We start from the raw sequence: 18057 nt of genomic DNA, 5'->3' as shown, positions 1-18057 counted from the left end.
TCTGTCATTCATTGAATTTTTTTGTAAAGGTATAATGAAACTGAGCAGTGACTGAGGCTGTCAGTCACTAACATTATGCCCAACATATTCTATTGTGTCCCATGGAATAAAGAGAGCCATACAGGTTTGGAAAACATGAGGTGATTCATTTCTGGGTGGACTATCTCTTTAAAACTGAATGATGTCCTATAATGAAGGAACACAATATATAACGTCCTTGATATGAACTGTGGGCCGTGAATAATATAATAGCTGAATCTATTAGAGATCTAGACATTGTCAAAGATCACAATCCAACAGTGTCTCTCCTCTGCTCTCCAGTAATCAATTTTTTTTTACATTTTCTTTCACGGTCCAAGCCCTTTCAACATTCCCTTTACTATTTAAAAAATGGACTTGGATGAATGTATATCTATATTCTTTGGCTGTCCTAATAACATTGCACTGTGACTAATTGCAGTTTTATTTGATTGCACTGATGTATTCAGTTGTGTAGCGCCTATAGCACCCGCCAGGCCCTCAGAGAACCCCTTTGTTGTTTTGATTATAGTGTATGTGTATGTGTGTGTGTATATATAGGAAAAATACAAAATCTTGCACCTGACTATAAAATGGGTAGATGTTTAAAAGTGCTCAATTAATAAAAGTTGAAGTGCTTACTTATCAGATGTGTATACTAAATAAGAAATAAACAGGCCGAAATATAAAAAATGCAGACTGTAAGATCAAATTTAGCTCAAAACAAAGTCAGGCTATAATAATTTGCATATTTGAAGCTGCACAGCTGTTAAGTACCTTCCCCGCTATCTATATTCCTTTTTTAAACATCTGATTTTCACAAACAGGGACAAATGCTGAAATGTGCTAGAAATTAATCATCAACACACACATCCCCGGGGCTGCAGAGAAACACGCTACCCTGCTGCAGCAAAATGTAGATGCAACAAGCTGTTTAATTTATAAACGTAAAACTCAAATCTGCAGCAAGAACAAAGTGGCAGCTCAGTGCAGGTACGGAATGTACCATCATGACTACAAACCCCAGCAGGATAATTAATAAACCAATACAGCATACTAAAAACCCTGCACATCTCAGGGCCTCCACGTTACGGTTCTTCTGCCATCTTGTGGACGATAAAGTGGAGAGCATAAGAACGCAGCCGTGAGCAATCGAGCATGTTCTGTCTTTGAGATTCCTAACAGCAGAATTTGGATTTTTCCGTTGAATCAACGATTCTGTTGTTTTTCTGTTCATTACTGAAGCTGCTTTATTGTATAAAACGCTATATGAATAAACGTGAAAGCATCCTGCCAAAAAAGAAACATGTTAGATGCATGGGTTCAGTAAGCTCAGTATAATAAAATGGCACAAACATTACATAACTGTAATACACATTCTTCAGTTCAGAGTTACAGCCTATCCCCGTAGAATATCACTGACCCCGAATAAGGACACAGGTTTGATATCCACTTAAATTATAAAGCAAATCACTGAGATATGACGTAGAAAGTAAAATACAGTGTAACATGCAGGAAACAATACAAAACAGTAGTTTTTCTCATTTTAAAAGACGGCTCCGAAGGAAGTCTTTTCTGAATGTCAATACTGAGCTTTTTAAAGCCACAATAAAGCCCACTATTATACAACAGAACTGCTTTCTAATAAGATAATACAGGATTGTTAGATTCAAAGTTAAACAAAAAAGGGTTATTAGAAAGCAATAACACGACTAGCCGAATGAACACAGTCCAGAGAAACAAATGCAAGACTATAAAGACATTTCAAGGCACATCCTGATTAGCTCTGCACTGTGACGTATACACTAATATTTCAAGATTTCATTTTTGGATCCTTTGCATTCAATTTACTTTTTTGTCAGACAAAAAAAAAAGACTGAATTGTTACATTAAAAACTGCACATTCAGAAGCTTGTATGTAAGAAGAAGGTTCACGTGGCCTTTCTCTTGAGCTGGAAGATCTTTCTCTGTTATTGGAGTTTAGACCTGTATAGCACATTAATCATAAAACACACCACTGATTAGATAAGTCTAATTGGGTGTAATAAGATTAGATAAAATCTCAGTTATCTAGTTCCACCTGTGTATCAGAGCAATGTTTTCTGTTGAGCGTAACTCCACCAGGCACCAATTAAAAATAACTTGAACAGAACATTCAAATACAGTGGTGGATATAGTAATACGATAGCATAGGTAACTAATTGCTATTGTTTTAATGAAAAGATGAAGCATTAATACGGTATATTAATATGTGCTGTTGTATTTTAAGTTACAAAACCAACATTAACATTTACCCCACTGTATTACTTCAGACTTATAAAGTGACCCAATCTTGCCACTTGAGAGCAGTATCTTGAAAAGCCTTTTTCAGTTTGAAGCACAGAATGAGGAAATGCACTAAAGCATGTTCAATTGGAGCTTGTGATCGCAGGATCATGGATCAGTTTCTGGAGGTATTATGATAGAAAGTAAAGGCAATTGCATCTTTCCTGAAGGATATATTGAACTAATGGAAACTAAAGTCTATCACAGGTTTTCTCCAGGCTGGTACTGGGGTTCGGTAGCAGTAAAGTAGTCCTCCAGGAAGCTCTGCAGGTACTCAAAGGTGTGCCTTTCATCAGGATCCTTCCGCCAGCACTGCAGCATCAATTCATGCAGAGACGCCGGGCAGCCCTGCGGACACGGCATCCGATAGCCACGCTCCACCTGCTCCAGAACCTCTCTGTTGTTCATCCCTACACAAATTCATACATGCAGGAACAAAAATAAATGTGCGTTTTTGCAGCAACAGGTGATCCGCATGAATAGGAAAAAAAACATAAAATAAACCTTTTTTTTTTATTATTCAACAAACGAAAGCGCTTTCAAACAAGCATTGTGCTTAACCTTCAGGAAAAGTTGGCTCTCTGTCTCAAAGGTTGAACTAAATGTTAATATTTTATTGTTATGGATTTTTATATGGCTTTTGATTTTTATCTCGTTAACAAAATGTAAAACTGTAGCGTTGGAATGTTAATCATTATTAAAAAAAACATTTAGAAACAAATTAAAATTATGAATTAAAAATAAAAATGAATGAATATGAAAATGAATGAAAATTACATTTTATAATAAGAAGCAAAGAGTAGTCATAGTGGTTCAGTGAAGACACACCTGGGTAAGGCACTCTGCCCTTGGTGATGAGCTCAGTCAATAGGATACCAAAAGACCACACATCTGATTTGATGGTAAATTTACCATAAAGAGCAGCCTCTGGGGCAGTCCACTTTATCGGAAACTTGGCTCCTATAATATGAGAATCAAGACAATCGCTTCAGCACATCTAATCGTGATTTATGAAAATTACAGATCAAACAGAAAGTGCTGAGATATAACAGCCCAAAATAGAGTAATGAGAGATTGCAGTAAAATGAATATTAGAGCAAAATGAGCTGGAATGAAATTGAGTAGAGGCCATGGAAGAGATAAATAACATTTGATGGTATCACATAAAGGAGAAAACCGGCTGATTGTAGAAATATGCTGAGTAGATTAAGATCAAGTTTGGGTCAGAGTTTGTGAATGACCTTGTCTAGCTGTGTACTCGTTGTCCTCGATGAGTCTAGCCAGCCCAAAGTCTGCGATCTTACAGACCAGACCGTCTCCAACCAGGATGTTGGCAGCTCGCAGGTCTCTGTGGATGTAGTTCATCCGCTCGATATAGGCCATGCCTGAAGCAATCTAGAAGAAATAAAAGCTCTTTCATCACCATACTTAAGAAGGGAGATTGATATTAGATTTAATAAAGACATGCTCTCAAGATGCTTCTTAGAGCTTATCTGAAAGTTGTTTTATTTCTGATATGGTTTGAAGGTTTTAGGGCAGTTGACCCTGTGCAGAACAACTATGGTACATGGTGCGCTTATAACCAGTTTTGTACATTTCATGCTAATATAAGTCCTGCAGGATGGTTCCTTAATTAATCCAGGATCTGAATAAATACCGTGGCCTTACAAGATTAATTTGTTTAGGATTTGTTCTAAATAAGAAATGGTTCTTGGTTTCAACCTTAACCATTTGACAACACTTCTGACGGATTGTCATAGTAATGAATAATACATTTTTGCTTGATAGTTTGCTAGATATTTGTTGACTAAAGAGTCTCACCTGGGCTGCCATATCCACAAGTTGAGGCAATTTTAGATTTCTGCCATCTCCATCTTTCAAGAAGTCCAACAAGCTTCCTAAATCACAAAAGCAAAATAAATTAATTTATTTTTGCCATATTTATATAATACAGAAACAAAAATTATAATTAACAATTTGGGGTGAGTACATTTTTAACTAAAATGATACGTTTATTCTGCAAGGATACATTAAATTGATCAAAAGTGACAGTAAAGACAATTCTGTTTCGAACCTTCTATTAATCAAAGAACCCTGAAAAACCCATAAAAATATTAAGTATCCAAAACCGTTTTCAACATGAATAACAATAAGAAATGTAAATTGATTGTAAATCAGCAGTAAATGCAGCATAATAGATTTCTTTCAAAAACATTCAAACATTTTACCAACCACAAACCTTTGAATGCTAATGCATATAAACATTTAGGCTTCGCATTCACTCAGACAACATTTATATAATCGCCCATACCTTGACTCATAAACTCAGTGATTATGTAGATGGGCTCCTCAGACACAACAGCATATAGCTGTACCAGTTTATCATGCCGGAGCCTCTTCATGATCTGCGCCTCATCCAGGAAGGCCTCAGGAGACATGGTGCCTGGCTTCAGGGTCTTCACTGCAACTTTAGTTGTGCCATTCCACATGCCTACACATTGACACGGTGTCAGACAAAGTTGGGAGAGCCATTTAAACGCGGCAAAGTTTAAGGAATGAAAGAAGGGGATAAAGAAAAACAGATAGAATATGGCCACACACCAAAGCAACAGGAAGCTGGGATTGCTGCAGACAACACAACACTCCTGGGAAAGCGCTGAACTTTTTTTTAAATGCAAATGTGCTGTTGCATTTTTAATGTCACAATGAGCATCGGCACAGTGCTAAAATGCTATTAAGGTTTAGCTGACGTAGCACTATACTGGGGATTAGCTGACAGTTCACAGCCATAGACTGATGCTTGGCAAAGCAGGGTCAATCACAGCATTGTGAACGGCCCACAAACTATTTCAAATTCTCTTTTCATTATCACTGCTTTGACCAAATTTTAGAAAACATATTGATTGAAACAGACATAGGAAAACATGCTACAGTGGCAAATGAAGCCGGTGTGTCCTTTGGAGACGCTGTAGCATTAGCGAATGCTGACATGGACATTGGGTTTCGTCGTATCTCTCTCACCCATCCAGACGTCGCCAAAACAACCCTGACCCAACTTCCTGTTGAGCTGCAATGTATCACGGGCGATCTCCCAGGCGTCCCGCCCTAAACCCATCGTTTGGGGCGTGGCATTTGGACAGGCTTTAGTCAAGTAGCAACATAAACCATCATTACTACCTGTTGAGGGTGTTGAAAGAGAGAAGGAGGGAGGGGAAGGGAAAAGGAGGGAAACAGGGTGGCATGCAATGTTAGAAAGACCAGAGGGAGAGAACAAAAACAGCACATCCTTTGTGTTATATCCCTGACATCTACTCGATCATTTTCAGTGCCTTGCAAAATAGTTTAGAACTCTTTTAGAGGTTTACCAGAATGGAAGTGTTCCAAAACATTTTATTGTAAATGTTTGTATTGCTAGTAATTCGATTCTTATTTAATCGCTGACTGTTTACATATCTTCAGTGAACTTGAGGGGTATTTTTCATTTAGGATAGCATTTTTTCTTTTGTGATATTGACACTGAATTATGATGTTTTTGTGGTATGAAAGATTTTGACCTAATTTACTTTGACCTCATTAAAAAAAAAAAATAAATAAATAAATAAATAAATAAATATAATATATATATATATATATATATATATATATATATATATATATATATATATATATATATATATATATATATATATATATATATATATATATATATATATATATATATATAGTTATCATGAAATTAAATTACACTTGTCATGATTTAAGATTTTGCTCATATTGCCCAACCCTTCAATCTTTAAATATCTTTTGTGTTTTGCAGGAGAAATAAAGTGAATCTTGCTTTGACATGAGAAAAATTAGGAAAACGATGACAGGATTGTAAGCTTTGGATAAATGAGCTTTTTTAAAAAATGTTAAATAATTGCAAGGCTCTGTACCACAGGCAGGATGGGCAAGGCGTGCGAGTTTTGTTCCCTCCTTCCTTTAACATGTTTCCATGCTTTTAGTGGTTCCTACCCATCCACACTTCACCAAACTGGCCATTGCCCAGTTTCTTAATGAGCTGAAGTGACTCCCTGGGAATCTCCCAGACATCCTTAGTCTTCACTGACAGGTCAGCCAGCTTTGGCATGCCCCGCCTACAGCTGCCAATCAAACGGCAGCACAGCCCTGCTGCACGCTCTACAGAATAGAGCCCGGAGAAAAGAAACACAGATAGATACAAGAGGAGACAGAAATGCAAAGAAGACACAAACAGCAGGCTAAATAAAACTAACATTTACAAATACACAAAACGCTGTACAGATCAAATAAAAAAAGCACACATATGCATGAAAAACCTGAATGATGCAAGTTCACTCAGCAGAGGGCGACAGAGATCACTGACAGTCAGTGGCTGAAGCAGCATTTCAAACAGTGGCTGGGTTGAGTTATGTAAAGGATGTGCTATTTTTATTTATTTATTTGACATTTATTTAACCTGGAAAGTTAATTAAGAACAAGTTCTTGGTAAGAATTATAATTTCATAAAACATAATAATTACTACTATTACTGTATAAATACCATTTGGATTAATCGGCTCTTATAAGCTCTCATTGTGTTAACATCAGTTGTGCTGCCTAATCTTTACGGAAATCATGATACATTTTTTTGTATTATTTGATGTACACAAAGTTCAAAACAACAGCATTTGTTTGAAATGGAAATATTTTGTAACATCATAAATGTCTTTACGGTCACTTCTTTGAAAGATAGTGTACATCAGGGCATGCTAGTGTTCAGTCTCAATTATTAGTTAGGGATCAGCACTACTCCGGTTCATTTCAATTAAAGCAGCAGACTGGTAAAACATTTTGATAAGTAAATTTTAATATGTAGAGTAGAAACTAAGGGCTAAAAGTGTTTATCACTTCAAACTGAAAGTAACCCGTTCTGTGGTAATGGTTTGCCCCATATTTGGGGTGGTAGATGGGCCAATTTTCACTTTTCTGTTAAAGTGGTCTATCTGAGGAGAACCTCTGTATATTTATGAGAGCGTATGTGCATGTGGGTGAGCGTGAGTGACTAGATTCAACAATAACAGTGAAACAGGAAGGCTCATAGCACCAGACTGACAGGTTGAGTAAGAGGATCACTAACAGAACTGATACAAATAATGCACTCAGTTGAAGCAGAGAAGTCATTTGGGCAACAAAAGAGGAAATGAAGATGGGCAAAGACAAACTGACCTGCTGATAACTTTATTCGCAGTAATTATCACTAAACAACGCTTCCTTCCGAGGAAATTCTTTAATATAGGCAAAATCTCCCTATATATAAAAAACTTTTAAATGTACTGTCACGCATTTTGAAAGCACAGTATGTTAAGGGTAAGGTGTACATGTATTGCACTGACCTGTGTAATGCTCCACCAGCTCCTGGACAGTATCAAACTGTGTCCTTGTCGTGATGTAATAACCGCCATTGTCCAGCTTCCTAATTTTATAGTGCTTGACATGTTCGCCCTTTGCATCATCCCAGTCTCTGATCGACAAAGAGTATGCTCCTGAAGGAGGTGTGAATAGATTCGTTTTCAAATATGGGCATCAGCCGAAACATTTTTCATTGTTCGAGGTGGGACCTTTATTTTGACGCCGCACCTAACTTTTTATTTTTTGACGGGGCTGAGAAAGGAAGCGCCTGTGCACACATTCTCTTTGTGACGGCCGGTCCGTGTGGAGAGTTCAGCACTTTAAACTTCTGAATTTTGCTTGGCTTTATGCATTTGCCCACTGTCATATTTATGTAATTTTCACTGTGTAATATGAGTGTTACATTGGATTCATTTTAAAATTATCATTCACAAAGCATACAAACTACCTAGAATACTGTGTGTCCTGTTGATCATAGTACTTACTTCTTTTTTAATTAAAATTGAATTAAATATTTATTTATTTTTGAAAAATACTTTATTTTACACATTTACATTTTAATCCATTTTCAAATGATTTTAGATTTCTTAAATATTAATTAAAATAATATCAGTCTCGGTCTTCAAAAAACCCCAATGTATTTAAAACCATTTTTAATAATTAAAAACATTAGAAATTTCTTTTCAGATAGCACTAAACAACTGCGCTGGCATTTAGGTATTGTTGTGTCATCTTGTTTCAACTTCTCGTTCTGGGTTTCTGTGGAAATAAACTGCAGTACAGAAAATCTATTGTTCTGAAGTATTGAGCATCATTATTGTACAGGATCTCATCAGAATTTTTTTCAGCTTTCCTTGAATGCTACCTATTGTACTTTTTGAATGGAAATTATGGAAACTATGTCTTTATGCACAAATTGTAGGCTATCAATGTTAATTCAAGGGGTTAATTAAATATGATAATTTAATATAATTTATACTATATTATAATGTAATATAGCGGTTTTCTTTTTGTATTATTAATTCTATTAAATATATTAATAAATTATTATTTGAAAAGTAAGTTCAAAAGAACACCATTTATTTGAACAAACATTTTTTGATGTAAAAATCTGTACAATTTCTTTTGATCAATTTAATACATCCTTACAGAATAAAAGCATTCATGTCCCATTTACACAAACTGCTGAAAGCAATATTTGCATAAATATTTTTTCTTTCTATAAAATAATGAATTAAATAACGAAAATAATGGCCATCCTATTTTAAGATGTTAGCTACAAAAATTTGGATTATTCACAATATTATATAACATTACATATTTTATTCGATTTTACCGTCTCTATTGAATGTAAAATGTAAATATACATACTGACGAATTATAATAGTTTACCTTTAGTTGTCTCGCTCTCTCGTATTAAGAACGTCCCTCTAGGATTGTTCTGTGCTAACAACTGTCGTTCTGCATCCTTCCGGCCCATCTTCCCAAAATACCACCTGCACGGACAAACACAAATAATGTACTTTTGTATATAAGCTTGTATATAATGTCTTTATAACTTCCTAAAATAGCATGTTCACATGTAACTCACTCCTCAGCTTGTATGGAGTCCACAGGGGCCACATAGTTACTAGGGATGTACCCAGACTTCCCCGTGTCCAGAGATCGAGCCTCCCACCAGTCACCCTCGCTGTGCAGGGACAGGACGGAGAAAAAAACATATAAAAAAGTGGCAGAAAGGAAATGAGACAGAAAGAGGGACAAAGGGAAAAACAGATAGAGAGAAGTAAAGCAAAAAAGGAAGAAATGTCTGGTATTTGTGGTTTTTATAGACTGTGTGAATCTTATTCTAGCTGTCCTGCTTTGAACTCACGTGCTGTTGATAATATGGAACTTTTCTCCTTTCTGGAAGCTCAGGTCATCCTCTGTACGTGCATCATAGTCATAAAGTGCTATAAAGTGCATTACGCCACCTCCTGAACAAACACACAAAAAAAATGGTTTAAGGGAAGTAACGCTGTTATCTACTCTATCATGATAAACAACACCGAAAATCACACCTCAACACACACTCTACACACCTGTGATGGGAGCTGGGCGGGACGTGTTGAAATTGGATGAGGGAGCAGGGGTGGAAAAGTCATTAAAATTGGGGATCATCCCAGAGTTAAAAGTGGGGTCTGCGATGTAACGAGAGGGTTCTGATGCCTGTGTCCCATTGCCTGTGTCACATGAGTTGGGACTCGACACAGCTTTACTGGCCTTCCTCTGCTTACAGCAAGCACAGCCCATAATATTCGATATTTTTAAACCACACAGCTCATCACCCTGGAAACAGAGCTTCTTCCCATAGAAACAAGACAAATAATTAGATACAGAATTATTTAGTAGGTTACAATATTTAATGCATCAACAATGGTTTAACACTTAAAGGAATAGTTCAGCCAAAAATGAAAATTACCCTGTGTTTTTAACTCCTAGGTGTATGACTTCATTCTTTCAGATGAATACAATAACAGTTATATAAAAAATTGTCCTAGCTTTTCCACGTGTTATCATTGCAATAAGTGACTGTTTTTTTTTAACAGTCCACAAGATGTCAAATAAAGCATTATAAAACACGCCCTACGTGGCACTGGAGCATAAATAAAGGTCTTCTAGCGAATCCATGCATTTTTTTTTAAATATATCCATATTTCAAGAAGTAATAAACAATTTTCTATCACTGCACCTAACTATGGTATGCAGAAGTGGTTCTGGTGGATGAAGTATGACAACAGCGTTGCGTGATATAGTGGACAAAACAAAATGCCGGTAATAATAAGCATGGGTATGTTTACTTGTGAAAAGGATGGCACAGAATTTCTTGTCTCAGCCGTTTGTAAGCTACTTCTCAATATTTTGTCTGACTCGTATCGCCATGAAAATGACGCATAATGTAGTGTGCACATAAAATAATGGGTGCCGCCCATTGTCTAGAAATGGTTGTCAATTTTTTAAATAACATACACCTTTCATGTGTTTCTATTACATATTTAAGTAAGAGACACAATTTACGTTATATTAAGCTATAAATGTCTTAACACCTGGAGATCCCTTTAAACACTTTGGGCTGTTGATAAAAACACTGCAATGATAATGCTTGGAAGAGCCAGGCCAGTTTTTAATATAATTCTGATTGGATTAGTCTGAAAGAAGAAAGTCGGATGCCTCGAGGGTGAGTAAAACACCGGCTAATTTTTATTTTTGGGTGAACTAACCCTTTAAGTTAGGACTGCACAATTTGGGGAGTAAAAAACGATAAAATGATCAAATAATAAAAGCTCATTTTAATTAAATCTTTAAAGCAAATTTTTATTAAATGTCTAAAAGTTAAATAAGCCTTAAACATTTGTTATTTTTGTAATTGTGTAATATTTTACTGTAAAAAAAAAAAAATAAATAAATATTTGATCATTTAAATACTGATATTTTAGTCTTAATTTCTTAGCTTTCAAATATTCTTTTAAACTATCAAGCTTTTATTTCAGTGGAACGCCACAGAAAGGCCTTCTCTTTTGCTGACAATAGCTGGTTTACAATCACTTCGCTGATGCATGCTGTGTTTTGCTAAATGCATGCTATCCGCCTTGTTTTTCAATGCAGAAGTAAGCTGTTTTCTTTGAGACTTCCGGGTCATTAGCCGCCATAGAGAAATAATGAGAAGAGTAACAAAGTACAGTACAGTTTGCATTACAAATCAGTGTTTTTGATGTGTGTTAATAAGACAATACATTCTATGAATTTGGTAAGACACACCAATTTGCAAAACAAGCTGTACAGCTGAAAATAGCTGGAAGCAGGTACCACAGGAAGCCAGACACACGTGTATTTATTTAATTCAGATTACACAACCACGCTACGTCATATCACAATTTTATTATCGTGAAGCCCTTATTGTTCAAACTGATCTCTCTGTACGGTGATGATGTTGATTGTTATGACATGACATTTGTATCATGACAAATCGTCGTAAATGTAATGAATAAACTGTGGGAGCATAAGGGTTGATGTAATCAGATTTGGCTCTCACCAGATCCACACATCAGCTTTCCATACGCACCATCTTCCTGGGGAGAAAGAGACAGATGGAGAGAGCAAGAAAAAGAAAAACGCAATGCATTTATATAAGTGTATATAACAGTAAGAAAGTGAAACAACTTCATATTTTGTAACTTAGCACTTTTTAGCGTTACTTCCTTTTTCTTTCCTGTCTAGAGAAAGGGAAGTTCATCGGTTAAAATTCCCCTTGAAAATGTACGTGTGTGTGCAACGTCCACTCTTTCGTTGTATGAAGCTATGTCCTGTATTTCTATCTGACTGACCATCAGTGCATCAACAGGATGCCAGTTTTGCGAGCGTTTCCTGTCCGACCCACTAAAGCCTCCCCCCCATTTCCTGCTGAGAGGGGTCCAGCTGCAAAGGGGCAACACTTTAACAACACATACCGCTCCACCCCTCGGACAATCTGTCCAATCTATGCTTTTCTCTCTGCATCAGAAAAATATACCAAAGTACTCTAAGAAACACATAAAGATCTCATCAAAAAAAAAAAAAAAAAAAACACACACAATGCAGGCACACACGTGACAAAGACGCCATGCTTACCAAATCAACATTCATCACAAGCTTTTCTTTGCAATAGGCGTGTATAATTTTTGCTGGAGAAAACAATACAGAACTGTTCACCACCCATGCTTATTGTTTCCATTTTTATCATGTCTCTTCAAGAATTTCCCATGATTCCACAGGCCTGTTGTCCCATTCATATCTTCAGCCTTTCTATATGCAGAATTAATATGAATAAAGTCTAAGTGATGATAAAGAACACACCAAATAAAAACGAAGGCTTGTGCTCTTATCTTACTTTCTGTTCTGATAATCACGTGTAATTTAATCTGCGCTGATGCAATAGTCTAGAAGCACAAAAGGTGAGCGCTGAAAAACTCCTGACCACTTTTTATATTCAATGTTTGTCAGAAAGGTCTGAACAAATAATGATTTGATTAAATGACCACAAAAGAGAACAGTTGTTGACACAAGTGAATAAAAGCAAATGATTACATGTGTAAGTAATGAAAAGCAGCTCCTGTTTATAGAGCTTTCTTTAGGTTTTGAGAACTGGAAATTCAGGGAGAGCAGGCTGGGGGAGAGAAACGAGGAACGTTTCAGAGATTTCATCAAGTGCAGAAAAAAAAATCATAACATGCCAAATAATCTATAGAGATGCACTTGATGAACACCTCCATCTTTTGCTCTTTTTTTAGATTGGTCTACGGTCTCTTTAATATGACAAAGGGATTGCTCAAAGTTGTCTCTTTCAGATATCAGGAGACTTAAAAGTTCTAAGTTGTCTTTTATTGAAGCGTCATTGTGTCTCTACAATGCACAAAAAAACTTGTGATCTATGTGTAGGTCAAGGAATTAAAGAATTGCTTGAATTCATATTAAAGTCATATTAAAGACACTTATATTTAGTTCAGATGCTTTCTTCGAACCACAGTTCAATTACATCCTTCTCATCTGTCTCTACATTTCACTTTTTTAGAAATATCTAAGGGTATATTCGTCCTCCAGTCAGATAAAGTACAGAGTAATCCAGACAAACTGTTGTACTGCTAAATGTACAAATTCATTACACTTTTTTTTTTTCTGGCAGCGTACCACTATGAGTACTAGAGGTACGGTTTACCACAGTTGCTAGGTAAAGGTTCAAGATAAACTATTACTGAAGCGTTGCTCTCCTTAGCACCACACCACAGACAGAATGGTACTTGGTATCTGCCGTACGTGGAATATAATATGAAGAATACAATATGCTCTCCAAGGGCCGAGACAAGCAGCTATGAGATCTGCACAACGGTAAAATGCTAATTATGTGTAATCTTTCCCAAGTCAGATTGGTTTCTGACTGCGCTACATGTTACACGAACCATTTCTAGCTTTGATAATCACTTTTTTAACAAATTAAACTAGGTTTCATTGTAAAGTTCGGTATTTTCTGAGCCCAGATGCTGTTAAGATCTGCATTCGATTACTGGGGTCTTTTTCTCAAGAGAAATATTGGTGATACTTTTTTTAAATAGTCCAATTTAGACAATCTGCTAAAAGTAAGTATCTTTGCAACTACATGTCATCTAGCAGTCATTAGAGTATTAATGGACTGGCTCACTTAATATCTTATAAGACTTTATTTTGATGGGTCCACAGCATACTATGAGAAAATTTGCAAGTATTTCAACTTAACCTACCCTAACAGTCTACTCTATTAATGAGAATTAGTTTGCATGCAGTTGACAAGCGCACAATTGTCTAATAAGTTATAGTTTGTAGAATGTGTAGAGTGGAAATAAAGTGTAACATAAATATCTGACTTTAGCAAAGTTTCAATGTACTCTCTGTTTAATCTCAGTGCTGCTTAGGAGAGAAATCGAGAAAAAAAAAAGAGGAAGCCAAATGACACTCTTTTCACATCTCTTCTCTTGTTTTAATATTCACTCTTTTTGATGGAATCTATTGTAACCGAAGAGAAGAGCCTACTTCCAGCGCTTCAATATATTCTAGGCTAGCAAACAAAGACACCGCACTTTTTTTCTAAAAGAGGTTTGACACGAACACACGCGTTAGCACCATCCATCACACATCAACAAAAAAAATGTAATGTGATGACATGATCACGTTATCTAACAAGAAAACAACGCACTGATGCAGTTAAAAACGAAGACCTTTAAGACCTTTTAAAAACGCTACAGTCCAAAGTCCATAATCATCAGGTTATTTAAGGCAAGTGTATGGAAAAAACGACAGAACTTCCGGATGAACTAAACAAAAAAATGAAGATAGACTTCGATAGTTTATAAAAACATCAATAAAGAAAAAGTACCAGGACGCAAACTTAATATGTGTCAAAATGTGAGAACCCCCTCACATTCTCACCAACTGCAGCATGTACAGCTGTGTCGATAAGAGGAAGTTGCATTTGAGGGTTTGAGGGCTTACCAACAACACATGCAGAGGACCATCTAGTAGTTTTGTCAGCAGAGCAAAGCCCGTAATCAGATCACAACTGAAACAAACCTCGTGAGCATGTATTCAGGTTGTGTGATGAGCGTTGCATCACCTTGCTGAATTCTAGATGGAGCGAGATGTTTCACCTACAGGCCGATAAATTACTACGAATATAACAGCATGGGAAAAGTGGAAGGAAGATGGTGAGAAACTGCGGCTGGATGAAAACGTTCAGCAACAACGGAGGCTACTGTAAATGATGAAATCCATCAGTTTTGACACCCTTTGCACTGACACAAACACCTAGACCCACCTTTCCTGTGAAGTTTTCAGTGGATAGGATAACTCTTGATTAATTTCTTACAGAAAAACAAAAATGTTGAAGTCTATGTGCTACTCCTGGACTAATGCGTAATATATCTGTAATTTTATTAATTTATTCATATCAGCAGATATTGGGTGTTTAATTAAACGCGCTCATTTCCATGGATGGATGGCTCATTTCCTCTATCTTTACATTCAGATTACTTTTGCCGTTAAACACACCCTCGGTGTAAAACAATCTTTTACACGTTTAAAAATGAATGTCCAGTATTCATACCGTAAATTAGAAACATTGTAATGTCAACAACTGTAATTCACTTTCAAATTCAGTTTTTTAAACGATCTTCAGTGTTTTGCGCACAACTTGTTTAGATGATACAGCAAAGCCTTTTTTTTTTATGTCTGTTATATAAAAAAAATAATTACTGGCATACTGGAAAAACTAAATATAAAATTATTTGCTATATATTTCTGTTTTAAGTCTTCATTTTTCTCAGAAGTGCCTGTAAAAATAATTAGATACTTAACTAATGCAATTCTAACTTTCACATGCAAACCAAACGCCACGCAAAAAATGCGCAATGTACATATGACGGGGCCCAGGACTACACCATGTTGCCACACACATAAGGCTTTAGTTGTTTTCTTTATTTAATTACTTGCAGCTACTTCATTTTTGCTTTCCCTTTTCCCAACTCTCCTACTCTAAGGGAGAGGAAGTTCCCTCCCCCTCAAACAGGAAGTCTTGCGTGAGTGGAACTGGAATGATAGGACACCAGGAAACAAGTCGTCACACTGCAATCCTCTCTCTCTCACACACACACACACACATAAACATATTCATATACACAAAAACCTTCATGGAAACACTCTCTAAAAAAATAAACAACAGACATACACACAGACAAACTTATACAGTGGATACACACGTACGTTAAAAGAGAAACTTAGAGAAAAGCTGTAAAAAAGGGGCGAGAGGGAAGACAATAGCAAAGTGTATCCTGGGAACAGTAAGTCAGGTGTCACAAACACAGCTACTTCCTTTTTCCACATGATGTCAATTTCCTCCAAAGTGAGATTCCACGAACAGGCCTTTCGTTAACAGCCACTATTTTAGCCTTGATGCTTTTGAAAAACTTTTTTTTTTTTTTTTTTTTTTTTTTTTTTGCTATGGAAACTCCAATTAATTATTTTTAATTAAACCAACTGTGAGTGAAATTTTTCTAATAAATGGAAGTTTGTGAAATTACTAAAATAATTTCAAACAGACGCCAACAGACAAGAAACGTATGCGAACAACATAATTTAGCACATTTTATTTTCTTATTCTAACAGTCATCCTGCGCAAAAACACGTCGGTACTGCAATATTCACGAAAGAGCTAAAATGTGTGACAGAGACTTTAACTTGGTCAGTTTTTACCATGTTGCACTTTGGACAATTTCACCGGACAGCCGCACCCACTTCCTCCCATAGCGCCAGGGGAGAGCAGCCAGGAAGTGACCTTGTACAGAACAGGAAGTGATGAAGCCTATGGCCTAATCTAGTCCTAGAGACATTCCATTCTGTTATTCGCTCTAGGATAAAAAACAACAACAACTCACTGCTATTTAATTCAATTTGATTTAAACTACATTAAAATTGGAAATTAATATTGCAAATTCACTTATTACGAAAAGCGTTCACGCTAGTATTTCTTTTTTGGGTCACTCTAGATTGCCAAACTAGAGAGGAAGATGCCAGATATAGTCCTTTAAATACATCAAAATAATCAAATGAACCAAAGAATGAAAATGAAAGAAATGGTTTAACGCTCACAGTGAGAAAAACCAAAAAAAAAAAAACAATACAAAAGAAACTAGGCAGAAAAGCAGGCAATATTAATAGATGAAGGGCACGTACATCTATAGCATCAGAGACTGAAGCTCTAAAACCACAGCAGCAAACTTCTCATTTTTTGTGTTCTCATTAGCATGCTTTCAATCTAATTTAGTTCATTCACGCAGCTTAGGAAGGTACAAATTGGATGCATAATGCAAAGAGCAAAAGCTGAATAAATAATACAAAGCACGGCAAAGAAACTTCAATGCACCTGCTGCCGATTCTTTTGCTCATTTAAAGGTTTCAGATCATCTCAGCCCCTCACAGTCAGTCTCGACCTTCTTTGCCTCTCACTTGTAGGCAGACTCCCTAGGGGAACTAACAGCTTTCACCATCTAACCCAAATTAACCATTCGCTGTACTATTGAAAATGATTTACAATTAATTCCTGCTAATTTACGTAATATATGCACACACAAATCAAACAACTCATACCCTAAAAGCATCACTACAAATACATTTATTGCCCTAAACGTGTCACCAAACAAGTTCATTTCTCGCAAACCCTCGTATATGACCCTGCCACTGCCATTTGGCATTTAAGTAAAAAGACTTCTTACTTTCACAGAAGTAACTGTCAGTAAATGCGTAAAGCAAGAGTAAATCGTTCCTACCTTTGTAAATGTCTAACTCGCTGGAAGTGACAGGGGTGGATCGGGCAGGACAGTGTGAATTGATATGAACGGCAGACAAACTTAGCCCAGTGAGTCGGTGCGGCGGTCAGCCGGCCGCGGATGCGCTCGCTCGAGTCGCGCGGTGTCCGGAAGCGCTGAATTCCGCGCGCACTTTGCGCCGGGCGAAGCGCGAGCGGCTCCTCCTCCTGCCAGCACTGAGCTGCACGCTTTTACATATTGTACATAGTTATTTCCGGGAAATTATATTTGTTTGCTCAATGCTTCACACAGTAACGAGGTTTTGGCACCTTAAGAGAGCGTCCTGTTCTGCATCATATCGACAACCGCAGTTAACAGAGACTATTAATCTAGGTTATGGAAGATACTAGGTAGTTGGTAAAAAATAAAAAGCGTGGGTAATTGACTTTGGCAAGTATAT

The 18057-nt window shown here is 36.6% G+C and overlaps 1 protein-coding gene across 7 annotated transcripts; it reads right to left on the bottom strand.

Moving 5' to 3' along the window:
* Positions 1–1242: 1242 nt before the first annotated feature.
* yrk (Yes-related kinase) lies at positions 1243–17817 on the bottom strand. 7 transcript variants are annotated; one of them, XM_043217444.1, is made up of 14 exons: positions 17619–17817; positions 11825–11861; positions 9834–10095; positions 9626–9728; positions 9344–9442; positions 9145–9248; positions 7737–7886; positions 6358–6522; positions 5365–5520; positions 4655–4834; positions 4165–4241; positions 3585–3738; positions 3172–3303; positions 1243–2753 (listed from the first exon to the last, which is right to left on the bottom strand). In XM_043217444.1, the coding sequence occupies exons 3-14, from the start codon at positions 10042–10044 to the stop codon at positions 2545–2547; spliced, it is 1740 nt and encodes a 579-aa protein (XP_043073379.1). In that variant the 5' UTR covers positions 10045–10095; positions 11825–11861; positions 17619–17817; the 3' UTR covers positions 1243–2544. The 7 variants fall into 7 exon arrangements, with proteins under 7 accessions (XP_043073379.1, XP_043073376.1, XP_043073372.1 ...); XM_043217441.1 differs by lacking the exon at positions 6358–6522 and having other exon boundaries at positions 17619–17815; XM_043217437.1 differs by lacking the exon at positions 5365–5520 and having other exon boundaries at positions 17619–17814.
* Positions 17818–18057: the final 240 nt, after the last annotated feature.

This window comes from Puntigrus tetrazona, chromosome 19 (assembly GCF_018831695.1).
Source record: "Puntigrus tetrazona isolate hp1 chromosome 19, ASM1883169v1, whole genome shotgun sequence".
Taxonomy (NCBI): Eukaryota; Metazoa; Chordata; class Actinopteri; order Cypriniformes; family Cyprinidae; genus Puntigrus; species Puntigrus tetrazona.
The sequence above is the reverse complement of the archived record's forward strand: the minus strand, read 5'-3'. Positions and strand labels throughout refer to the sequence as shown.

Coding starts and splice junctions, on each gene's coding strand:
- yrk (XM_043217444.1), bottom strand. CDS start 10,044: ATGGGCTGTGCTTGCTGTAAGCAGAGGAAGGCCAGTAAAGCTGTGTCG. Junction 6,523..7,736: donor GCTGGTGGAGCATTACACAG/GTCAGTGCAATA, acceptor TCTATTCTGTAG/AGCGTGCAGCAGGGCTGTGC. Junction 2,754..3,171: donor GGGCAGAGTGCCTTACCCAG/GTGTGTCTTCAC, acceptor GAATTTGTGTAG/GGATGAACAACAGAGAGGTT.